Source organism: Molothrus aeneus, chromosome Z (genome assembly GCF_037042795.1).
Source record: "Molothrus aeneus isolate 106 chromosome Z, BPBGC_Maene_1.0, whole genome shotgun sequence".
Taxonomy (NCBI): Eukaryota; Metazoa; Chordata; class Aves; order Passeriformes; family Icteridae; genus Molothrus; species Molothrus aeneus.
In genome coordinates this window covers 52,200,736-52,226,347 of record NC_089680.1, presented here as the reverse complement: position 1 = coordinate 52,226,347, position 25,612 = coordinate 52,200,736, and the positions used below count along the sequence as shown (strand labels likewise).

Below are 25,612 nucleotides of genomic sequence, written 5' to 3'. Positions count from 1 at the left end.
GCCATAAATTGTTTGACTGCTGGCATTGCATCTTCTAGGATTTTTTTTTCTGTTATTTGCTTTTTTCCCAGTTCTATGTGTACTCTATTCCTTTAAATGTTAACAACTTCTTTTCCTTGGTGTATTTCCATGCCTTTTTTCCTGCCAAATCTTGGAAGATTTTATGAAGCAAAACACACAGAGAAGTCAGGGACTCATTGACTACAAACACCTAGCTAAGCCGAAAAATAATGTGGTAGAGGTCAGAAAGAAATTATTACATAATTATCTGGATTGCTTCTTCTGGATTCAGATTATCTGTTTACCTGTTTGGCAAACAGGCCATCCAAGAGTTGTGGCATTGTATTTGGTCTGGCTGAGGTGGAGTTAACATCCAAACAGCTGTGCTTTGTGTTCGTAGCCACAATGGCTGAGACTACTCCAATGCTGGGCTCCTAGTGAGCCATGCTCAGGTGACATCAGGGCTGTCTCTCCAACACCTCCCACAAAGGCCTGCAGGCCTAGAGTGTGCAAGAGGCTGGGATGGGAGACACAGCTTGGACAGCTGGCCCAAACTGACTAGAGGGACATTCCATACAATATAATGTGTGAAAACAGAAGCTAAGGGGTGGTGAATTTTTGTTATTAAGGTGTTTGTCTTCTAAAGCAACTGCTACATGTACTGGGGCCACAGTCCCAGGAAGTAGCTGGACATCACCTGCTAAGAGCAATTAGAGAACAGATCTCCTTGCTTCCCAATGTGGTCTTTGCCTTGATCTCAACCAATTGAGTTTTTCATCTCATTTTCTTCCCCTGTCCTGCTGAGCAGAGCAAGTGGTGGAGCATCTTTGTGGAGTCCTGGTGCCCAGTCAAGGTGAACCCACTGCAGGCATATCCTGGATGAAATGTTTTCTCCACAGAAAGAATGAAGGAATATCCTGGCACAGCTGAAAGCCAGGGTTCATCTTTATACCAGCATTGCAACTTGATGTCCAAGTCCCTGCTACCCAAAGCCAGAAGTAACCAAATCTAACTATGTTCCGACACCTGAAATATCCCTTCATATGGTTTCAAGAACAACTCTGTAAAGTCCTCAGGATTCTGAGTAACTCACAAGTAAAGTAAAATAGTCATAATGATTGACCACCCAGAAACTGGTGAACTACTGAGCAGTACCTGAGTTACACCATGAGTGGAAACACCTTATTAAAGCACTTTCTGAAAAAAGGTGCTTTCTGCAGAGCAGTCCCCAACAAGTGACCAATTTGCTGCTCACAGCAATAGGAAACTTGGAAGGAAACTGACAATCACCGAAAGAAAGCAAATGCTAACATAACTTACTTTTTTCTCTTACACCCAATAGTGAAGGCCAAGGCAAAGAGGACTTTGAAACACTGCTGAGAAGAGAATACTTTTACAAGCTTTTCAGGTAGCAATCTGTGAGAATGGCACTCTTTATTTTATGCTGAAAAGTACTTCCAGGCTTTGAAATGTTCACCTTTACTTTTTAATTCCTATTCAGCAAATACCAAGAGAACAAGTATAGTCATAAAATACAGAGGAAAATGTATCTGGAAAGTGCTCTTAAGAACATCAATTAGATAATACAATGTCTTCAGCATAGTCCTTCTGTGAGGGCAGCATCTGTGAGGGCGTTTGTGTCCTGCAGCCGGGGAAACACCGGTTCCTAAAGCCTCTGTGGCAGGAAAGCCACTGGATAAATAATTATTTCTGTTCCACAGAAATGCTAAATGACCATTCATTTGAAAGTTTGACTTGCATACATGAGCGAGAAACAAGGTCTTCAGAGCCCACCCCCAAGAATTCATTGAATCATGTGGAACTCTCCACATTCTGACAGGCTAATGAGGGTCCATCCCGGTGTTCCTGAAGTAAGCAATCCATACAAGCCCTGCAACATAAATCAGACCAGGCCCAGCAAGGGCACCCCGGGAAGGGAAGGGAAGGGAAGGGAAGGGAAGGGAAGGGAAGGGAAGGGAAGGGAAGGGAAGGGAAGGGAAGGGAAGGGAAGGGAAGGGAAGGGAAGGGAAGGGAAGGGAAGGGAAGGGAAGGGAAGGGAAGGGAAGGGAAGGGAAGGGAAGGGAAGGGAAGGGAAGGGAAGGGAAGGGAAGGGAAGGGAAGGAAGGAGTTAATGGTGGCTGCGAGAGGCGCGGCCGCCCCTCCGCTGGGCGGGCCGGCGGTAACATGGCCGCGCTGGCCCCGGCGCTGGCGGCGGCGGCCGGGCGGCTGCAGGTAAAGGCCGTCGGCACCCCGGCCTGGTGAGGCCGCGCCTCCGGAGGAGCCCCGGGCTGCGCGGGTGTGTCGGGCTGGCCTGAGACAGCCCTTCGGTGTGGCGGACTCGGCGTTTCTCTGTTGAACAGTGCATTGGTGTGTGCGGGCGTGTCACACCCCTCACTCCACCTGCGTGCCCCTGCCGCTTAAACTTACCTGAATCGCGCCAATAGAAATCGAGCTCTGTACTGTGGTGTTGTCTGCTTGAAAGTACCGAGCATTTAAAAAACAAAACAACAAACAAACAAAAAAAGGTTGTTAATAACAATTGATTTTGTTATCTACAGAATGAGAGCTGTTCCAGTACTGCAGGTGCTGGCCGACAGGTTCAGAGCTGGAAGATCAAAGCTGAACGAGCTAAGAAAGTTGAATTCATAAGAACTGCAGAAAAGCTAAAAGCTCAGTAAGTTAAACAGTTTATCATAAGTATGTTTTCATTCTGTTCTGGAGGTAACATTATTAACTCGAGGTTCAAAGTAAGAATGTATGATAATGAAATCTTTAGGCTAAAGGTATCTTTTCAGGGGCTCAAATTATTGTGGTTATTACAGTAGCTCAGGATAGGCTTATGAGCTCCAAAATGCCCTGTTGTTTGAATTACTGTTTGGACTTAGGCCAGTGGTGCAGTAAGACTTTAGTTCGAATTGCTGCTCTTAGATGCACCAGAAAAGGAAATGTGTGAGGCACAATTGAGTTCTCAGTCTTCCTGCTTAGCTGTGCTTACCCTGTAAGGACCTAAAGCCCTTAAGACATGCCGACAAAAGAGGAACTGCAGCAACTGCAGAAGATTGAAAGACTTCATCTAGAATATCTAGGCCACTGTTTTGAAAAACAAGGGTTCAAGACAGCCCAGGCACAGAAATGATTTAAACCTGCTTCCCCACATCTTGATCAAGTGCTGATGACAACTGCACTGGCAGCTGAAAGAACAGGGAAGCTCATCTTCTGGAACAGATCAGAACAGAGAAGCTCATCTTCTGGAACAGATGAGCTTTATGGGGAATAGCTAATGTAGCCATCTGACTGAAGGAGAGTTTTGCAGTTGTGAATCCTGATTTAACAGGGCACTTAACTCTCACACCGGTGTTTTACATTGCGTGTCTCAATCGAGTTCACCTTGATTACCCTGGATCCCGGGTTGTGATTGAAAATTTGACCGCTGGGTAATGTAGATGTTCCCAAGCCGCTTGAAGCGAGGCATGCCATTTAACTGTGGCTCAGCGTCCCTCTGTAATGTTGTCTGTGCTGGGGCTCCATCTAGGTGTGCCACTGCATTAATACAGCCTGTCTGCCTGCACTTCCCAGGGAACACTCTGGAAAGGCTCCCAGAGAGAATGCATGCACATAAAATTTCAGTGTGTAAACCGATGCATGCCACTGAGGTGATTTCCTTGTTAATTTCTTGTTAAAGTTCTTGAGTTACTGTGGTGTGTAGTCTTACAGCTGCAGAAATATTTTCCTTGAAAACAGTTGTAGAACAAACCAGGGATTTGTACCAAATCTAAGACAGTCCTATTAACACAGCCTGCCCACTCACCTTGGAAAATCTTGGAGCTTTACTGAGAGTTACTGAGAAAGGCACCCTTTCTTCCTAGGCTTGCAAATATAGAAAAAGACAAAACTGGACACCTTTATAACAGGAAGAGTGATTCCAGGGTAGAATACAGATTACTTGAGGAACTGGAACACAGCATGACTGTCAGCAGGAAAATGGAAAGTAAGTGAGGTTTTATTTGGGCTTATTTGCTTTTTTTAAAATATGCTTTTGTTTTTGTAAATGGTTTAAAAATCAGTAGTACAGAGAGATCAGTTTAGATGGAAGATGGATACTGGTAAGTGTAGTATTTCACCATGTGCTTAGAAACAGACAGTTCACTGCAAAATTCAGAAGCATAAACGTTTTGGGCCTCATATGTTACTAACTGTTATCTTTTAATCTTCAGTGTAAAACCACTGTGGTGTAAAGGTACTGTTCAAGAAACTTGGAATCAATTTTGTGTGTATATTGTGTGTATATTTGTGTGTCCAGCTAAGGTACAGTAAAAATATTCTTACTTCAACATTCACACAACTGATTGTTGCCTTTAAATACCCCTTTAAACTGTTCTGTGTTTGCATTTTTTGAGTTTTTTGGCAATGAATATTCCTACTTCAGTACTATGAGATGGTAGGCAGTCTGTCCTACAGTATCTGTTCCACTTAGACACTATAGTATAGTTCCAGAAAAAAAAGTTACTCCCTTTACTCACAGTACTTGAATTCTTTCAACAATAATCGCATAAATCATGCTATGCTATCTGATACAGATCAAAATAAGTTGAAGAAAGTAAAGGAATGTAAAAACAATTAAAAGTATACTTTCTTACAAATTTGCATGTGTTCTGATGTGCGCCTTTTATTTAAGGAATCTTAGAATGCCCTTTGCATCTTGCGGTCCTTAAGAAATGTACATTTTTCAGGAATGACTAAGCTAATAAGTTCAGATATTTTTTCCATGAGTAAGAAGGGAGCATGGAATATGGATGGAAATGATGCTATGAGATAATAAAGAGGACAGTGATGAGAGCATGATGAGAGCACTACATGTCAGATATGAAGGAGTATATCCTGCAAGATAAAAGAGTGTACAACCCCCTCTGCCCACCAAATTCCCATTTTACCATGTTGAGGTCTTTCAGCATGATCTGTATACTGTAAGATTTTCTGTGGTCTCAGCAGGAACTTGTACTTCCTTAATGCAAATCTTTTAGGATAGAAGATAAAGGTCCTTAGTATCTAAGATGTAGCCAGAATTTCATCCTCTTCAGCAGTGTATGTATGGCCTCACGAGGAGCCAAGTGGTAACAATACAAATAAGTGCACACATGCTTGGAGCACATGGAAACATTGATTCTTTGCTATTTAACCCAACAAATAAATGAATCTTGTTGAAGCAGTACATTCATATACACTTTCAAAGTTTGTTTTCTCTTCATAAATGGGTGTTTTGAAGCCTAGGTCAAAGTCTGCCTCAGAACTCTAGAAGCTATCACCTGCATAGGCAGTATTCTCCAAGTTCCCCTTTAGAAACGGGAGCTACTAATTTTAAAATCTGCTGATGCTGTATAGGAAGCTAACGTGGATCACATGGTCAGCTACACGCAATTACCAGTTAAAATGCTTAGTACTATGGCAGTTTCTTATCATCAAATAGAATTTGTGTCCCTGCTTAGATGAAACCCCTGGTTTATTTTGGACACTTCATTGCTCTTGTTCTTTTACTGAATATAATGCACAAAGAAACTGTCAGAACTATCAGCACCTTATTTTATTTAACAGAAGCTAAAATCCTGCAGCAGCTATCAAAAATACAAAACAATGTGAAGAGACTTCAGCAGCAATTGAAAGATGTGAAGCCTACACCAGAGTGTAAGTCAAGATGACAGGTTTAAAAACATTTTCCTCTACAGACAGGTTTCTTGCATAGTTGTCTTTCTCCTGCAGACTTGGGATACTCCTCCAGTCTTTAAGATGTTGCAGGAATCTGGAAAGGGAAGACTAAACCTAGAAATCATAAAAGACTGTGCAGTTCTGTGTGGAAACAGAAACTTACTTGTCTTACAAGTGGTGTGTGTTTGTTCCTTTAGGTTGTTGAAAGCCCGATTTCCTATCTGTAACATTTGCCTTATGCAAAATAAACCTGGTATTCTACTACCATGTAATTCCCTTTGATCTGGTAAGAGGTCACAGAGTAGGTTCTACAGGGAATTCATTTCTAGCCACCAGTTTGAAATGTAGACTGGAATATTCCACATGAAATGCTGCAGCAGTTTGTTCAGTTTGGATGTTTTAAAGCTTCTGGGAAACAGGTTCTGAAAGAACCATCCTCATATGATACCTACTACCTTTTGTGGAACTCAGGTTGAGGGCCTCCTACTAGCTGAGGGCTTTCTGATGCTAGATAAAATGCATCCCCTTTCATTTATTCAGTGCTTTATCTATTAAAAAAATCATTATCTACTTAAACTGTCAGTTAAGATACTGAGGCATGAAAGACGAAAAATTAGATTTCGTTTATCTGACTTTACCAAAATACAGGTTAGTTGAACTGCATTCAGCATGTCCATAGAGATGTTGGCTGATTTAAAAGAGATTTTAGTCTAATAATATAATCTAATCTAATGGGTGGATTTTCTTCCACTGCAAAATATATCTTCTCTGGACAGCTGTATTACCATCTTAAGTCAGGACTACAGCATGCTGACAGTACAGGACAAAGTCTTACTCTGATGTTTCTTTATCAGCTTCATAAAAGTAGTTACCTGCAGGTCAAATAGGATTGCTGTAATGTGGTATAAACCAGAGTTGAGTGTCCTTAAGTCATTAACTGCATTGCTCTAAGAAACACAAGTGGAACTCTAGAAGTCTGTCTTAGTTTGGGCATCAGTTGAAGGTTAGTCAAGGTGAGACTTCTTTAAGGGAAATAAACATTTATATTGGCATTTGCATCCAGCTAAGTCCTTTCATAAACGCACCTTTTGGATAAATAAGAATTTGTCTTTTAAGGCTGTTTGAGATGGAAATGCATGGTTTTTTGTACAATGAGATACGTATCCTGAAAGTCTCCACAAGTCCTGCATTTCTGGATAGTGCTTAAGTTATATGCTTTTTTTCTTCTTTTCCTTTTTTAGTTGTTGACAAGATCAAGGAAATGATGGAAGAAATAGAAAATGCAATCAATGATTTTAAAGAGGAACAGAGGCAAATGTATGTTTATGTACTTCAGTACATATAAACATACATATGTATGTATGTTTATATGTACTTCAGCTACTAGAAAAAGGGCTGTTGTAAGACACAACGAAAACTTTGCATTAATCTAGCAAACTGTTCTTATGATTTACTCTTTTGGTAGTGATTCCTGAGGTATGTAAATCAAAGTACAAGCTGTCAGAGTTAGCATCTTGATAAACTGACTTTCAGAGAGGGTGTTTATACAGCTATTGCAGCATTCCAGCTTAACAACGATTTGCCTATGAATAGGCTTTTTAGAGAGACTGTAGAAGAGATTAGATTGTGGGGTTTTTTTTTGTTGCTGTTCTGTTTTCTAATCGGGTTTTGGGGGTTTCTTTTTCTTTCTACTGGTATCAGGAGGGGACTGAGTTAATTGTATGCATGCCATAAATGTGTTCTTTCAGTAAAAGGGTAACTTAATTCTTATTGTGTAGGGCTTTATTACCGGATCATTACAACTGTGCTGTTACCACTTCAGTTCTTAATCTTTGAAGAATAGCTCTTGTGTGGCATTGAACAATTCCAAAATTCATTTTTGGTGAATGGACAATAAATACTGGATTTTTTTTCCTTACATTTCAGTGTTTGTCTCTTTTCAGATATCAACAGCTTTTGAAAGAGGAAAAAGCTGTCATTAATGAGCTCAGTCTCTTTGAGAGAAAAGTGGAACTGTGGGCATTAGGGAGCTCAACAGCAGAAAAAGTTTGGAAATTACCATCAGCCAAGGTCACAGTTGATAAAACACTGGAAAATCATCTACCCGAAGAAGTAATAGAGTTTGAAAAATTTCTTCAGCGAACAGGGGGGCGGCAAGGAGGCTGGGATGATTATGATCATCAAAATTTTCTGAAAATACGGACAAAATACAGAGGAAGGCTGTCTTACATGGATGAAGCCCTTGAGTATCTCAGCGGAAGAACAAAAGAAGATATAGAACAGCATGACAAATGGTATCAAGAATATGTAATTTTACATGAAAGAAAGAAAGAGGTAAAATCAGCCCTCTAAGGCTTTTGAAGATTTCAGAAAATGTACTCATTTTTGAAAGGCATAATCTCTTGTTTTTGTATCTGCCTCTCTGGTTGTAGTGCTAGGCAGATTTCTCTTACAGTTGATGGTATATAACTGAGGTCTTTAGCATCCCCAACCTGCCAAAGTATTTGTCTTTAATAAATAATTACAAATAGGCAAAGACCTAACAACACAGAGAAGTGGCCTGTGTATTGCCAAAGGATATTACAAACACTTTTGAAGTCAGTGATCTTGCAAGCTCGGTGCCAAGCCCAGAGCAGTTACTGATCCTGTCTTCCTCTTATATTTGTCTCTAAGAATGTGTGTCCCACTGTATAAGCAATACACCTAAGACAGACTGACATGCAGAATTATGATTCCCTCAAGAACTGTCTAAGTAATAAAAGGCATACTGACATAAGAACTACTCTAAAACAGTGGGTTAATTGGAAAGAAAGCAAGAACTGAGATACATTTGCATTAAAAAAGTATATTGCATCAACATTCATAACTACCTAAAGTTATTACGATTGCTGTAACTGTTTTAGCAGACATATGTTGAACCTGCTTGTGTGATCCACAAAATAGGGGAAAAAAAGAGAGGAAACACATATAGGTGCTTCTTGGTTTTAGGTTTTGCCTTCAGTAGACTTTTAATTCCTATGTGTATATTTTGTGTTCTTGGAACAACTGTCTTCATCAGATTGAATCCATGTGAATATGTAAAATTTTCATGAAACTTTGGATTTTTTTCTTATGGTCTCTTGCAGTCAATTAAAAAGTGGAAAGAAAAGCAGCAGCAAGAAAAAGAAAGAAACTTAAAGGAGAAAGAGAAATTAGAAAAAATGCTGAAGGAAAGATGGGTACAGCGTGAAGAAGCTCAGAAGCAAAAGGCAGAAGAAGAAAGAAAAAGAAAACATGCTGCAGTTGAAGTCTGGAAGAAACAGAAAGTAGTAGCATTTGCAATAGATCAAGCATCCCAACTAAAACTAGAAGAGAAGGAGAAAAAGCAACAAAAAGAGTGCCGAAGCCACGTGAAGTTACTGTTGGAAAGGAACACCTTGCAAAAAAAAGTGAAGGAGGAACTTGAAAAGCTTGAAAATGAGAAGAAAGAGGAAGCTGAAAAGGAGGGAAGGAAGAAAATTGCTGCAGAAGAAATTTCTAAGTTTCAAGAGCATGTGCGTAATTTCACCTCCATTTTTGCATGTCGTTGTTTTAAATTTGATATGTCCTACTACAATATAATCAGTTAAACAGGTTTTAAAGTCCAAGTACTATTCATCTAAATCCATGATTGATTCATTACAAATAACAGCATCTATTGCAGATAAAGAGTATGAAACTTGATTTTAGACAAAGATGCTCCTTTTCTTCAATACATATTGAATTCTACAAGATTACTCAAGATCAAATTTCTTTATCCATACAGAAGTGCGTTTATTTCTTCACTAAATAATTTTTTTGAGAAAAACTACTTGGGCTATGCTGCCTAAGAAGACTTCAGAGGACCTGAGTGCTGTATTCAGATGGGAGGTAGAAAAAGTTTTGGAATATCCTGCAGGTTTCAGTATCTGTTAGGCAAAGTCAGATCCCATATCAATGTAAATGCAATTACTGGAAAGTTGGTATTATTGTCAGCATTCATACTGAAGTTTTATAAACACAGTATGAACTACTACTTTTTTATTTCCAAGCCATGTAACTATAATTTGTTTGTGCAGGACAAGCTATAGCATGTAGCTACCTAGTGAAACCTTATTCTTTGCTATTACAATAATTTCAAAACAAAACCAAAAAACAACCAACCAAAAATAAAACAAACAAACAAAAAAAAAAGCTGTGAAAAGGCTGCATCTATATTTTTACATCATTTGTCTTACTTAGGAAGAAAAGTTTGCTTTTCCACTCATTATGTTTCAGGATCTACATAAACTGGAGCTAAGGGTTCTACAGAAACACACGAAAGAAATAGAGAAACAGGAAAAAGACAAAAGATTGGCAAAGTTAAGAGAGAAGGTAACTTTTTGTTTGTTTTAACCAGAGATGTGTGCAGCTTGGTGGTTTAAGCAGACTTTCTTTTCATTGATCTTAAAAGGCAATTGTTTTAAATTATCTAACTAGTTGATAAGGAAAACAAAAAGTCATGCCTTGTTATCAGTAGACAGAATTGCAGCAGGCATAGTTGTTCCTGTTTAAAAAAAATGGGGAAAAATTCCTAGAATTTATGTCTCTCATAGTAGTATTTCACTGGGTAAGGCCTATAAAAGTTAGCTCCAATATGGGTGGTGGCTTTCATTTTTCATATAGTTTTCTACCATTAGTTAAATAAGTAGGCTGTCTCCCAGAAGCATTTTGCATATACTGGGTTTAAAAAGAGTTTAACCTTTTAAATTATTAAAATTTAATGTGAGCAAGCGGTGTCACTGTCTTCTGCAGTGAAGACCCAGTGAGCGTCATGGAACTCCTTTTGTGAAGAACGAAAGAGGCTAATTATTTTTGGTTGTTTGTTTCACTCTGAGGTCGAGGTTCGGGTGACCAGAGACCGATCCAGGTTGAACAGACCTTCCAAGGGCTGGGAGGAACGCAGTCAAGAGATGGCACCAGCAGCTGCGGAACCGCTGTTGCGTGTTTCTCAGAGGTGAGGAGGGGACCGATGGATGTGCAGCATGACACAAGTGCACTTTTATATTTTAAGCCTTTTTGTTTTCTTGTCAGAGCTGTCCCAGCCTGGAGAGGAGGGTCCTAGCTGCGCACCAGCATGTCCCAGCCGCAGTACGGAGCAGCAGCCAGCACTTCCCGGCACAGAGCCGGCCTGACCCATAGCGTGTATTACCTCTGTCTTTTGCGAGTGTCGGGTTTGCACGCCGGCTGCCAGACCGGCCGGCTGTGATGTCCTTTGGCATTAAAAGCGCGTTTTCCCCGCAGCTGGTTGTGGCGGCCCCTTAAGCGTGGGGTGGCCACGCCGGCCCCCGCCACAGTGCACTGAGGCGCCCTTTCCCTTTCCCCTTCCCGTTCCCCCGTTCCCTTTCCCCCCTATCCTTCCTTTCCCTTCCCTTTCCCGCTGGTTCCCCCTTCCGTTTCCCCGCCCCGGGGCGGGCGCCGCGGGTGACGCGATCCGGGCGCGCCGGGCGCGGGCAGCAGCGGCGAGATGGAGATGGCGGCGGCGGCGGCGCCGTGCGCGGGGGAGCCGGAGCGGCTGGACTTCCTGCGGGAGCGGCACGTGCGCTTCTTCCAGCGGTGCCTGCAGATCCTGCCCGAGCGCTACTCGTCCCTGGAGACCAGCAGGTAGCAGCGGGACGGGCGCCGCCGTGTCCGCCCGGCGCCCCCCGCCCGTCCCGGCCCGGCCGCGCTCCCCTCCCGCCGGGCGGTCGCGGTGCCGGGAAGCCTCTCCCGGAGCGCTGCCGTCTCCCGCGGCCGGGAGCAGCGCCCCGCGGCCTGAAGGAAAAACATCCCTATAAATCTGCCCACCAGCAGACGGCTCCCAAAAAATACGTGTTAGTGTAGGGGTGTAGTCACCGCTCGCGTAAACTGCTTGACATCCACGAGGGAAGACTTGTTGATCCTTCTAATCTGTTTTAAATCCAGTGCTTCTTCACTCTCTTAATCTGCCCTGGAAGCCATTTTAAAATAAATCACCTAAGCTTCGGCACGCAGGAGACTCCTCTTCATGTAACAAATATTTTTAAGTCTTCATTACCTAGTATAAAGAGAAAATACTAGTGAAATATGTTCCTCACTTTGAATTGGAGCGGCATTTGTTCCTCTAATGTTTTCAAAATGTCTTTATATTCTTACATCGGAAGCATAAAAATACCAGTAATGTGATTAGCAAGCTGCACTTGGTAAAATATTGGAGACAAGTAGATGGTTTGATAATCTTATTCAGCCAATAAAATAGTAAAATTCTTTCCACTTTATAATGTCTATGTAGCAAGCTCCATGGCTTTGATCAGGTCATCCTGCTTTATTTTGGTTGAGAGAACTAACACCTGGCATAAACATGTAAGGACTAGAACAGGTAATGCTGAGCTGGGTGTGAAATAACACAACTTTATATTGAAAAGTTAGAAATAGAGCTACTGGAGAGGGGCCAGCAGAGGGCTTAGAAGATGGTTAAGGGACTGGAGCATCTCTCCTGTGAGGAAAGGTTGGGTGAGCTGGGCCTGTTCAGCCTCAAAAAGGGATGACTGAGAGAGTGTCTTACCGATGCATTCAAGTATGTTAAAGGGTGGATGCTGAGAGGATGGGGCCAGACTCTTTAAGTGGTCCCTGTGACAGGGCAAAAAGCAGCAGACAGAAACACAGGAAGGTCCATCTCAGTGGAGAAAAACTTCCTCATACTGGGCTGATCACTGAAACAGACTGCCCAGGGAGGTTGTGGAGTTTTCTTCCCTGGAGATAATCAAAACCTGCCTGGACACAATCCTGTAAAAACTGCTCTGGGTAAACCTGCATTAGGAGAAGTGGGTTGTATGAGATGATCTCCAGAGGTCCTTTCCAACTCCAGCTATTCTGTAATTTTGTGACATTTTGGTTGCACAGCTGTAGATCGTTTATTTGTTAAAATTAGTTGGTGTTTCAGTCTGCTTTCTCATTTATTTTAGGTGACAGCAAGGGGAAGTCTAGGCATTCTATGCCTGTGTATAGGCCTTAAAATTACCACAGCATGCAGATGTACTAGAGCAATAACACAAATAGCTAACCTTAGCCCCACTGACATTTGAAAAGAGTTAAAGAAATGGGATGTTTTCAGCCTAGAGGAGGGATCTAATCACAGTCTTCCATGGGTGGGAAACTACTTCCAAAGAAAGATGGAGGTGTGCTGTTTGCAAGGGATCATGGTGACGGGGCAGGAGGCTGTGGGAATGGGGTACTTGGGGGAGAATTGTGTGGCTGTAGAAAAAATGTTCTTCACTGTTAGAAAAGTTAACCGTAAAAAGCTTGCCCATTGAAGTGATGGAGTCACCTTTGAGGATGTGGCTTCTCAGGATCCTGGGTCATCTCCCCTGAGGCCCTGTGTTCTTGAAAAGGTGGGACCAGTGATCTCCATAGGCCCTTGACAATGTAGACATGTTCTGCAGGGCTGCACACCTGTCTGTTGACAGATTCTGAGTGGGAGATTGAGCCATAAATGCCTAAATTCCAGCTTCATTTCAAGGGTATTAAGTTTCCCTTCTTGCCAAGTTCAAGGTCACTGAGTTCAGCAAACCTTCAGCAAACCTCTGGAGCTGATTCAGCTGCAGAAAGAAATGCTGTTACCCTTTTATTCATATTTCCCCTGTTCCTGAATTGGAGTGGTTCTATTTTGAGTTAGATGGGGAAACTCAACTAAATTAAAGAGAGATGTGTTAAATAAATAAATAAAGTCATTTGTCAGATCTTTTTTTCACTGCACTGCAGTAGAAAACTGTATTTGTTGTCACCAGACAAGGATGGTAGAGGAATTTTCCTCACTGTGATGGTGCATTCCAGCTTAAGCTGTCAATTGTCAAACAATAACGGAGAATAAAGAAAATTCATTTCATGTTCTCTGCTCAACTTCTTGCCTCAAAACCCTTTGTAATTATTTTTATCTGTAGCTATTCACATGCAACAGTAGCTGCTGCAAGAGTAGTTTTTTAGCATTCTGATTGATGGTGTTTCATACACATTGATTGTCAGCACTGTGAGGTTTTGCAGGAAAATGCAACTTTCTGGTCTCTGAAGTCTTTTAAGATTCTGGTACTCTTTTTTTAAGATTCCAGTGCTCTTTGTAGCACACTTAATCAGTTTCTCAAATTTGTCACTTCCAGTGCTTTTTGAATTCTTCTGTAAAACTGTAGTCTTTGTCCTCATTTGAAGACAAAGAGACAAAGGGGTCTGAATCTGCCATCCAAAGTGTCCTGGTGGCCATCCTCTGTGGAAATGGTTGTAAATAAAGTTTTACACTTCTTGGCATGTGTCTGTCACCTGAGGTGCTGCTAAGAGTTGCTTTTGCTAGGACATATGTCTGTTAATTTTCGGTGAGGGAGGATAGCATATGGAGAAAAGATGCAGTACCTAAACAGCTGTATTGCAACCTGTGTATGACCAGTGCTGCCAGACACTCTTGCCTACCATAAAAAAATTCCATCACACTACAGGCTGTTCTTTAGTAATGCTGGAGACAGTCAACTCTGAATAAATGAACTCAACCATAACTATACTGAAAACTACTTTTTAAGTGTATATATCTGACACATGCATTTTCAACTGTAAATGAGATTTGCTGTCTATGTTGTATGTATAGCCTTGTGGTTTTGGACTTTGCAGCAGTTTCTAGTGTGGATGTTGGCATGTTTGTGCCTCATTGGAAGTAACTTAGCTGGGTAAGATGGAGTGAAAACGTCTTTTTAATAGCTCTAGTAAAAGATTGTCAGTGTTCATGAAGATCAGAACATACAGGCAGTGTTTCAAAGAAATAGTTTATTGTAGCTGAACAGTAAATTCCTTGTTTTTTTAAAATAAAATTAGTGATTTTTTTTTGTTAGTTATTTATTATCCAGGGTCAAATTCTGGGTTAAACAGAGATCTGATCAAAAAATTGATATAAGCCTTGAAATGTTTATTTTACACTTTGAAAAACAATTTCTTAGTCATCAGAAGGGTTAAAATAGACTCTTGTTCTACATAGAATACTTTTGTGTGCAACATACTTTTTCTGGCTTTCTCAATATTTATTTGAAATAATGACAGTAAATATACATATTTTACTAGCTAGCTGGTAGGAATGTCACCTTAGGAGGTTGTGCCACTGTATTGAGATTAACATCTGCTGCGTTGCCATTTGGCTGCTGTGTTTTAATTAGAATAATTCTTTTGGATGTGTGCTTTGGGCTGACTCACATGGTCTTACTGTTTGTGGTTCTGATGCAGAACCTCATGCAGACATTAAGTGGCTGTGATGGCTCCTGTCCACATCTATCTCCTCAGAGGTACCAACCTCTGGCCAAGGTGGCTCACCAGTTTGTGAGGTAAATACGAATTACAACTTAATCTTGTAAGGAAAGTTGGTATTAAGTGTTGGCTTTCCTTTGTGTACTGTATTTTAGTTTCTGCATGTGTAGCAGTTGTTTCACAATCCATCATCTTATCTGGTGTATGGAGAGCAAGAATTTCTAGAAGGGTCAGACAAGTGTGGGTGGCAAAATAAACATCCAGCTAATTTCAGTGAGTCGGAACATCCAAGGTACCATTACAAGAGTGTTTTCTCTCACAGTAAGTGCTCCCAAGTTCCTAACCCAGTGCTGTTGCTTTGGTGCTCTGTCAGAGTGAGTAATGCACTGCTAGAGGGCCATGCCAGGGGTGGCTGCAATGGTTTGAGTTAAAACAAACCCAGTAAAGAAGGTGCTAATTAGCAGGTATGATAGCACACATTCATGGAAGGAAACAAGTTGTAGGAAAGAAGGACATTGAGTATGCTAGCTACTCCACTGCTCTGTGGGATACTTGAATGTGACATGCTTAATTCTGGATGTTTAAGTAAGGTAGTCATCTAGGCTGCTTTGCACCCAGGGACCAGAAATAAATACCTCTAGATGTTAATTCATTCTATATGCCTATTTATGCATTGTTTGCTTACAAAGTAGGTTTTGCTGTTTGACCTTGACATCTGAAATTGGGTTTGAGACATAATAAGAGGCAGCTTACTATAGTTAAGGGTTACCTTGCATATCTGCCTAATGCATGTTTAGGGGATTGTTCATGTAAGAATTCTTCACAGAGAACTAGTTCTCCATATGTTGATATCATAACCTAGTTTACTTCTTAGTGGGTTGTTTTGTTGGGGTTTTCTTTTGGGTAAACAGGCCCTTACATAAATTTTTAATTGACATATCATTATTATATAAAAGGAGGAACAGCTTATATGAAAAATCTTGCTGAGGCAGAGAAATGTTTTCAGTACAAAGAACATTATTTTGTCCAGTAGATGACTTTCATGTATTCTAAGCTAGGCTCTGTGTTGCACCACTGTCAAAGGCTGAGAATTCATAGATGTGTCTGTTGCTGCAACCGTTTGTTAATTTCCCCATGATATTTATGGTGGGAAGTGTAAGTCTTATCTTTTTCTTTTAGGTTGACAATTGCATTTTTCGCACTCTCTGGTCTGGATATGTTGGATTCCTTAGATGTGGTGAACAAAGATGATATAATAGAATGGATTTATTCCCTGCAGGTCCTTCCCACAGAAGACAGTGAGTGAGTTTTTAGTTTTTTTTAATTGATATTAACATTTTTACTTTTGCTTTTTACTTGGGGAATAGTGGATGACTCTTGTTTTTATAAAATACAAGGTTGACCTTCCTGAAGTACAGTCCTGATAATTTCAGGTAGTGATGTTTAGCAGATCTTGGATATAGATCCCTCACAAGTAATAAAGCTAGAAAAAGCCAAAATTAATTTGAACATCAGCCAGTATAAAATAGTATAATAAAGTTATTTATTTATATATATATATATACATATATATGCACCTTTAGGTATTTCAGAGGAATGTTTCACCTGCTTCTAAAAGAAATGCATTTGTTTTAAAAGTATTACAAGTGTAATAGTGATTATATTGACTTCCACTTCAATGCCAGGATCTGTGATCACAGGTGTGGTTTTTTTACAACAGCTTTTGGAGATTTGGAGGTGTAAGAGTAAGAAGCAAAAAGGATAAATGCAGTCCCTGCCTGATGTTCCTTAGATCTGTGATGGTTGAATTTACCCTAGGTTTTGAGAAGGAATAATGCTGCTGCTGAATCCCAGCTGTCCTCAGAATGGAAGGTGCTTAGCAGAAAAGCTGGCAAGGGAACTCGCAGGAAATGTCCCTTTCCTGGCTGGTTTGACAGAAGTTAGGGAGGTGCTTTTCCTGTGGGCTAGTTGGTGTTGGCAGTTTTCTGTGTGGCAGCCCAGGGGAATGGCTGTTAGCACTACAAGGAGCGGGAAGGAGGGAGGGAGACGTAGGTGAGGCACTGCTGCTCTACGACAGAAGGTGCTGGCGTGTTAAGTGCTGCTGTGGGCATAGCTCCAGGCTGGTGGTCTCTACAATTGCCTGTCTGTAAAATCATTAATACATCCATCCATGTACTTTGGATGGATATAGGCAGAAAATTCAGTGTTTCCTTCTATTATTTATTCTAATTATATACAACAAATAATATTTGTCTCTAAATACAACAAATTAGGTCTCTAAAATTAGTTTTATGAAATAAGCATATGGAAGTCAGGACTGCTGGTGCTTTATTTTTACAGTAATAAAAAAATCCTTTTTCTTACTCTGGAGATTTAGAAACCATCAGATCTACCACAGGAACTAGTTTTGATGGATTTGTTTTTTCTCATATTGCCTTCCAGGATTGATTCTTGAAAAATAGGAGTTTGGATTACATAAATAATCCTACAAAGTTTTTTAATGATTAGAAGGTTCCTGTGACTTACTGTTAAGAAATCTTTCCACAGTGTACGTGCTTTGTTTCTAGAAATTGCTCACTTTGTGACTTTTATACCAGTCTTCAGGATTTAATTCCAAAAGAAGAGGGAAGTTTACAAGAAGAGAGATTAGAACAGGCATTTCTGTTTGTTTGTTTGTCTTTGATAGTATGCAGTAATTCTCTGGGGATTCTACCTGGTCAGTATTTAGATTATTGCCATTGTCTGGAGCCTCCTAGGGAGGGCAGTAAAAATATCAGTGTGCAGATGTACAGGCTGACAGTTTGGCAGAGATGTGCTCCTTCTTTTTCTAGCAATCATCCCCTCAAAACTGAGAGGAGTTTGGGGAGGGCACTTTTGGCAGTGCACTCTGTGCTTTCCAGGTAATAAATCTGCTTTTCACTAGAAGAACAAGCTGCCCTTCAGTTCTGTGTTTTTGTATCATACTGTAATAACTCTTGTTCTTCCTATGCTTTTGGTAATAGCACTGCTCTTATCTGGTCACTTGACTGCTAAAACTTCAGCGTCATTTGTTTTTCCTTTTTGCTTTTTCTGTTGGACAAAATGTGCAATAGAAAGTGCAAAATGTAAATGATGCTGATAGCAGCAGGCTAGGTATTGAATGACTAAATGTGAAGAAGGAAACACCTACACTCTGGTAATGTCTACTTCCAGTAAATTGTATGGGCTCTCTGGTTTGTAATTTTGAGTGGGTGCAGTGCTTGTTAATTGGCAGCCTCCCAGCAGCAGAGCTCCTACTCCCTCTTTCGGTCTCTTTGGAGAAGTGACTAAACTGTGGTAGGCTACAGCACTGAAGTTTTTGGTTTCAAAGTGCTTGTGCATCTCCAGTTAAAGAGGAGATTCCTAGCTTGATGGATTGGAATCTGTCCGGATTTAAACAAAAAGAAAACCAAAACCAAGAAAGCACAATGTTTTACTTTTAAAGAAACATGCTATTGCTCAATTTTTTTCATGCATTCTGATAAATGTCTCTTTCCCTGGAATATTGATTTATAAAAATTTAAATTAAAATACTCTTTTATAATGATGAATTCCACCAATCTAAAGTAACTGCATTGTATTTAAGGAAAGTCTTCACAAAGTTTGGCTCTGGGACTGAAAACCAATTTAAAAGCTACATTTTAAATGGTAGTATGTTTTTACAGAATCTTGGCCTTGTTATTGATTGCATCAGTGGTTGAATTTCTAAAATTTGATATCAGTCAAAAAGAGAATTCCTGTAATTCTTATTGGAAAATAAATTTCTTTGCTTTTCATGTTTGTCCATCCAAAGGTTCCTTTATGCACAGCACTTAACTTGATTTTTATTTAAAGCATTTTTTAAGAGGGTAAATTCATATTATTTTGAGAACTACTGCTACCTTAGAGTCTTCTTTCCAGTGGATGGGAGACAGAGTAGTTGGTGCTCCACAAACTTAGTATCTGTTTATTTTTATCAATAACTGTTAAAGTGGGTGCACTGACTGGGCTAGAATTAATTTTTTTTTACAGTAGCCTCTAATCTGCTGTGCTCTGAGCCTGGTACCAAAAGAGTGTTTTAGTCTTTCAGCTGTTGCTGAGCAGTGCTAATCAAGGCTAGCTCTTTTTGCCTCCTCTGCACTCCTTTTCCAATGGCAGATATCGCAGGGGACACAGCCAGGACAGCTGACCCAGGCTGACCTCTGGACTATCCAGAGGGACGCTCCATAGCATCTAGCATCATTTTCAGAAAAAAAACCAAAAAACAAAAAACAAACAAAACAAAACAAAACAAAAACAAAAAAAACCAAAACAAAACAAAAAAAAAAAAAAACAAAAAAAAAAAAAAACAAAAACCAAAAAAACAAAAAAAACTTGGGAAGAGAAGGAGAAAGGGGGCAATATTCGTGGTTCTGGCATTTGTCTTCCTGAGTAACCCATACACTTGCTGAGGCCCTGCTTTCTGGGAAGTGACTATATACCTGCCCAGCTGATGGGAAGTAGTAAATGAATTCCTACTTTGCTTTGCTGTGCACCCACACTATCAAACTGTCTGTCTCACTCTCTGAGTCTTCTCTTCATCTCTCTGTTTTCTTGCCTCAGCTGCTGGTTGGAGTCAACCCACTACAGCAGAGTGTTACAGAACCTGCTAGAAAATTCAGAATTTGGTGATTTAGAGCGCCTCTTGGATAAAGTCTCGCAATACCCTATGATAGTCTTAAGTGACATGTTTGTATTTACTGGTATGTAGTATGTCTAATGGCTAATGATAGCTTCACTTCAGAGGTTTGTAGTTTTGAAACTAAAGCACACTAATGTTGAGATCTTGATCTACTGAGTAAGAAGGCAAACATATGCTCTGTCAGCCTAATCAAAATGCACTTGAGGAAGCTGAAGATTAGAATCTGTCAGGATAGACTGTATTCTTCTGTGGGTTTGTTGTAGCTGTGATTCAAACAAAATATGTCTTTTTGGTACCAAAAGTTTAGCTCAAGTCTTCCAGAAGCTGGCTCAATACCACTTCTAATTAGGAAGGAATGGCAACACATCACATGTGCAAACTGAGCCTCACACAGAAACACATTCTTAGCTGAATGCTTCCACTTACTGCTGCCTTCTGCTTGTTTGAAGGATCCCCATCTTCTGTAACTCATGCTAAATAGTTTGGCTTTATCTTTGATTTTGGCCATTGTTACCTTTCCTTCCCTTTTAGTGAATGCTTTACTTAGGTGCATAGCTACTGTGTGGTTTTGTTTTCTTTGTGTGGTCGCTGCAAGAAGACCTAACTATGTTTCCTCTTAGAAAGAAGTTGAAATCTTAAAAAGTGCTTTTTTCTTTTTTAATTTTGTGGAGGGTAATGTTCTTTTACAAGCCTCGCAGAAATGATACCTTTTTAGATTAAAACGCTACTTTTTGAAGTGCTAGTGAAATTGGGGAAGGGTTGACAAAACACCCTCTTTTAGCTAGTTACTTGTTCTTAAGATGATGTCAGTGTTTTACTGTTTTTCTTCTCTTAGTGCAGCTCCTTGACAGAGCTATTTCAAGTTTATTTTAACTAACTAAAGTGCAACTCATACAATTTAAGAAAGATGTATCCCAGTTTCTTGCAAGTCACATTCAGGGCCAGTTCAGCACTTTTAAAAGAGAGTGAATCCAGAGCTTTGTACTCAAGTAATCTAATTACACAGTGGAAGCACACTGCTTGGCCATATTCATCTACCATCCTCCCCCATAGGAACAGTGGCATTTGTTTGACCCTGCTTGAGAGCTTGCTGCAGCGGCAGAAAAACACGCATTTATTTATCTAACAGAAGGTTAGCTTTGTGTTGCATTGGTGAACTGTGTTGATTGGGAGCACCAGTGCCAGACCACTATGGGAGAAGGAAGAAAACTGTGGTTTTTGACAGCTGGATGCTTCACTAGCTTTGCTGTACTAAAAAAATGGAACTAAAAGGAATACCAAAACATATGTTATTTATTGTTCTGAATCCCTTGACTTCTGTCAAAGTCTAAATTCAGATTTGTATTAATGATTCTTTCTTCTTATGTGGCAGTACTGAAAGAAATGTATAAAATGACATTGACTTTTTTGAAATCATTGATACATGTGAGCTTTCTGATCATGAGTTTCTTGAGGGAAAATGCAAATTTTCTTCCAGCCTGACTTTCTTTTATGGCTGCATTTGAAGTGTTTATCTAGATGTATAATGGACATTTTGGAGAATGCAACTTTGCATTTAGTGACATCCTCTAGTGCTTTGATGTACAGGAGCAATCACAAGCTCTAGTTCAGTGAGAAAAGCTTATGCTTACTTTTATCTGGATGTATGGACTGAATCAAATAATATAATTATAATTAAAGCTGTGATTTTTTTTAATACATTGTAAGATTTTAGTAATGTGTGTAAACTCCTGTAGTTAGCAAAAGGAGACAAGTCTTGCAGCCAGAGGAATGCATAGATAATCTGAATGTGAAAAATTAGTGGTAAAAGTTTATCAATCCTTCCATGCAAGAGAAATCATAAAATATAAATAACAAAAATTCCCTGTCTGTAAAAAAAGAGCTCATAGGATAAGTTGTCTGTGGTCATCACTTGAAACTCTTTTACATATCTTAAGGACTTTCTGGTTTAAGGACGCATAAGTAACATCTTTTTCTTCACAGGGAAGTTTCAGCTGCTCTTGATTTAAGCATGAAGTCTCTTGGTTTTGGAAAAGGGTCCGTTTTCTTTAGTTGTCAAATGTGAAACGTTTTTCCAGGTGTGTTTTTTCAGCTTTCGAACCACCACAAATAGTTACACAGCAGTTTATGAAGTATTTGTTACTCTTTGCTCTGTCTTAAGCTCCTGTAGAAAGTGGCTAAGTAAGGTTGGTGGTGGAAGTGAACACCAGGTGGTACCATTTCACAGCTGCAGTTGAGGTGAGGCACAGCAAACTCTGCTACAGCTGAACTGGCCACTCCAGCAGTTTTGCCCCAAGGGACATAGGCTGCGATCACATCCTTTTAATTTGTTTCTATTTCGTTTTTAATTCTATTTCTGATTCTGACAGCCCATTTTTGGTTCAGGAAAGTGAAGAGTTTGATTAGCAATACTAAGCTATTACATAAAACAAGAAGCACAAGTAAATTGCAATAAAATAGTAAAGCCAACTTTACAGAAGATGAAATTTCACTTTGTAAAGTTTCTTTCATAAACCGAAAGAGAGTAATTTCCGGTAACTTGCCTTTGGTTTTCATTTGATTTGCAACTAGTATGCTCACAGGATGCTAAAAAACCATTTTGAGACGCTACATCAGTGTTCCAGAGTCATGTGGTTAAAAACAAGCTGTTTTCACTTCCTGTTTTAATGCTTCCTTTATCAACTCAAAATTCTATTTTTTACTTCATGTACTGTGACTAGAGATTTAGCAACTCCCTTGTAACAGTCTAGGAAGGTCTAGGAAGCATCTATTGCAAGCACATTAATGCATTTAAGAGGGGAGATGATCAAATTCCCTGCAAAGTTTGCCCTAAAGTTTTCTTGAAGTGCATGCTGGTCTTCTCTTTTTCCTAGGAGCCAGTGTATGAAGTTTGGAGTGGGAGATGAGAAGTACTGACAAAAAGTGTCAAAATAGATTTTTAAATTCATAGCAATACAGTTAAAAATCCAACTTTAAATCCAATTTTAAAATTGTGAATTGTTTTCTAGTTGATAAAAGTTGATAAAAGTAGTGAAGAATGGTTTTGAAATACTACATGAAAGTTAAACATCTAAAGGGAGTAATACATCATGATTTCATTAATGTAGTTTATTTTTAATCTATTTGTGTAGCATCTGTGAACTCAGAAGGGGATCAGACTGACCCACTAACAGCACACAAACTTGGATTTCATGCTGCCATTTCTACCTTGATAATGAATTATAAGTTATGGTCCAAAAGGCCAGTGATGAGAATTGGTATTTCTGGGATGAATCCTTCCATCTAGCGACTGTCAGCCGAGTTCTGTTCAGCTGCAGAGCTGTCTTAATTGTAGCACGTGTCCTTTGCAGTAGGCCAGAATAGCTGTGTTAGTGGCACAATATCTCTTTTCTAGGTAAAGGGTTTCCATACCAGTATCATTTCAAAGTGAGGGTTCTAGTTTGCTTAAGCACTTAAGACACAGGTTAATTTTTACTGAAAATGAATGTGAATGTGATTTTTTTCCCCCCTCCCACGATGTCACCTAGGAAATCTGGGACTTACCTAGATTTCTTACCCAGGGCAAGAATTCTAGGTCTTCTCTTACTGATTTGTTCACATTGTGTCATTTTTGAAATTGTGATGCTTTTTTGGGCAGTGTCCTTTGGGACTTTAGATTAGTCTTTAAGACTCATTTAATTTTTTATGCTTTCCAGAGGCGGAGGCGACATGAAATGCAAGTTTTTGACTCTGCAAGTGAATAGACAAATGTTCTCTGAAAGAATGTTTATATTATAATAAAATAAAACAGATATTATTGTTTTCTTTTTGTTTCCTCTGTGTGGATCAGACTATGGCACACCAGCTTTTAAGCAGGCTGAAGTTGCTTTTGTTACATGTGTAGAATCATTAAGAAGTGCTTTTGACTGAACTGTGGAGGAAGTGGAGAATTGCAGGTGTTTCACTCTATGTCAGTTAGCTACAAAGACTTGTCTGGCCGAGAAACTTGCCTACTTCAGGCCAAGCTGAAATTCTTAAGCTAATAAAACCTTTCTAGTTTAAATTTTGCATATATACAGAGTATGTTTAGAATTAGAAGGTAATATGCTGCTAAATTATACCAGAGCTTGTAGGCCACATTGCATAGTGATGTGGCTTAGAGCTTAGAGCTTTATAAATATTCATTCTTATTTATTCTGGGGCAATTTTCTTTAATATCCATGAAGATTTTTAGCTTAAAGGCTGAATAACTTTAAAGAGGTCAATAGTATTTAAGAACAACCAGCTGCTGTTTGACTGTGGCATTCATTCATTAGGTTTTTAGTTTCAGACATTGAGCAGTAAACTGAGGTTTTGCCATGCAAAAGCAAGTTTGAGTCCTGCAAAGCTGTACTTAAACTCTTGACAGCATTTGGTTCATGGTTCTTTGTGCCACATGCTCAGGCATTGTGATTCGTTTGAAACAAATTACACTGTATCACTGACAGAAATGTTTGATAGCTTATGATAACAATGTGCTTAAAACTGCAAATTGTTTATCCTTGAACGTGTTGCGAAGTATCTTGAAACAGTTCTGCTTGGGAACAGATGGTATTACCAGGCAAGAATCCAGAGAGGAATAAAAAAAATATGTTAACTCTGGCCATTTTCCCAGGGGAGCAGTCCTTTTCTCTTTTTTTCATGTGGGCATGGAAGACAAGTCTGTGGTGACACAAACTGTATTTCCGCCAAATTAAAAAAACATTAAAAATCTGATGCTTTGTGTTTTGTCACTACACCAATAAGTAAGTTAAGTTTGCTTGTGGTTTTTTTTTTTTTTTTTTTGTTAATGAGAGAGATACTGAACTAAGGTTGGGAAATGAGAGACACATGCACACTTTATTATGTCTGTGAATAGTGTCAAACTAACGGGTCTTGATCTCATTAGATAATTATAGTTTATAATAAATGTTTCAACAAAAGTTAGTTGAGTATTGTTTTAATCTTTTACAGGATCAAATATGAATCGCTGTGGATTCAGAGGTTCTTCATATTTAGGGATGCCATTCAATCCCTCCAAGGTCAGTTAAGAATGTGTATGTGAAATGTTTTCAATTAGGCAATAAATGATCTTGTGTCTTTTCTATAATATTAATTGCATAATTACAGAATGTCTGGACAGCAGGAAGTTTTGTACTGTTAATAATACTGAAATGTTTGCAGAACTTTTAAGAAACGTGCATAAGAAACATACTAAAATGATACCTAGAACTTAAATTCTCACAGCAGTGAAGAAACTGACGCACAAATTGTGGCTTATCTCAGTGCGGTCTCCTCCTTCTCTGGTCTTGTCCTAACAAAGGAAAACTTCTCTTTTATCATGAGTTAGAGAAGCTGGGCAGAACAGCCCTAATTAAGTGATGCAGAACATGTTGTTCTTTGGTATCATAGAAAGGTTCAGGCTGAAAAGGGCCCTTAAGATCATCTAGCTCCTGTCCCCTTGCTGCAGGCAGGGACACCTTCCGCTAGACAGATTGTTCAGCATCTCATTCAGCCTGGCCTTGGATGCTTCCAGGGATGGGGATTCCACAGCTCTGGACAATCTGTTCCAATGCCTCACCACCCTCACAGTTAAGAATTTCTTCCTAATATGTAGTCTAAACCTGTTCTCTTTCAGTTTGAAGCCATTCTCCTTGTCCTGTAACTGCATGCTTGACAGGACAAGGAGTCTCTCTCCATCATTCTTGTAGGTCCTTTCAGGATCTGGAAGGCCACAATTAAGTCACCTCAAAGCCTCCTCTTTTCCAGGCTGACAAATCCCAACTCTCATAGCCTTTTTTTATAGGAGAAGTGCCCCAGTCCTCTAATGAACTTAGTCTCCTCTGAATGTGTTCCAGCAGGTTCCTATGCTCCCTGTGCTGAAGACCCCAGGCCTGGACACAGCATTCCACATGGGGTCTCACCAGAGGACAGCCGAATCCCCTCCCTCCCCTGCTGCCCACGCTG

At 39.8% G+C, this 25,612-nt stretch overlaps 2 protein-coding genes across 3 annotated transcripts in view; both read left to right on the top strand.

Annotated features, from left to right (window-relative positions):
• Positions 1 to 2,178: 2,178 nt before the first annotated feature.
• On the top strand, positions 2,179 to 10,979 carry CCDC112 (coiled-coil domain containing 112). Of its 2 annotated transcripts, XM_066568900.1 has the most exons (10): positions 2,179 to 2,232; positions 2,559 to 2,674; positions 3,867 to 3,988; positions 5,590 to 5,679; positions 6,942 to 7,017; positions 7,644 to 8,034; positions 8,826 to 9,233; positions 9,976 to 10,071; positions 10,575 to 10,693; positions 10,771 to 10,979. In XM_066568900.1, exons 1-10 carry the CDS (start codon positions 2,185 to 2,187, stop codon positions 10,799 to 10,801), a joined length of 1,497 nt encoding a protein of 498 aa, XP_066424997.1. In that variant the 5' UTR covers positions 2,179 to 2,184; the 3' UTR covers positions 10,802 to 10,979. The 2 variants fall into 2 exon arrangements, with proteins under 2 accessions (XP_066424997.1, XP_066424998.1); XM_066568901.1 differs by lacking the exon at positions 5,590 to 5,679.
• Positions 10,980 to 11,088: 109 nt separating this feature from the next.
• PGGT1B (protein geranylgeranyltransferase type I subunit beta) overlaps positions 11,089 to 25,612 on the top strand; it is a 35,419-nt gene continuing 20,895 nt past the window's right edge. The window contains 3 exon segments of the mRNA XM_066568902.1: positions 11,089 to 11,340; positions 16,150 to 16,268; positions 24,620 to 24,687. Coding sequence (XP_066424999.1) covers positions 11,204 to 11,340; positions 16,150 to 16,268; positions 24,620 to 24,687 — 324 coding nt within the window. The 5' untranslated portion in view covers positions 11,089 to 11,203.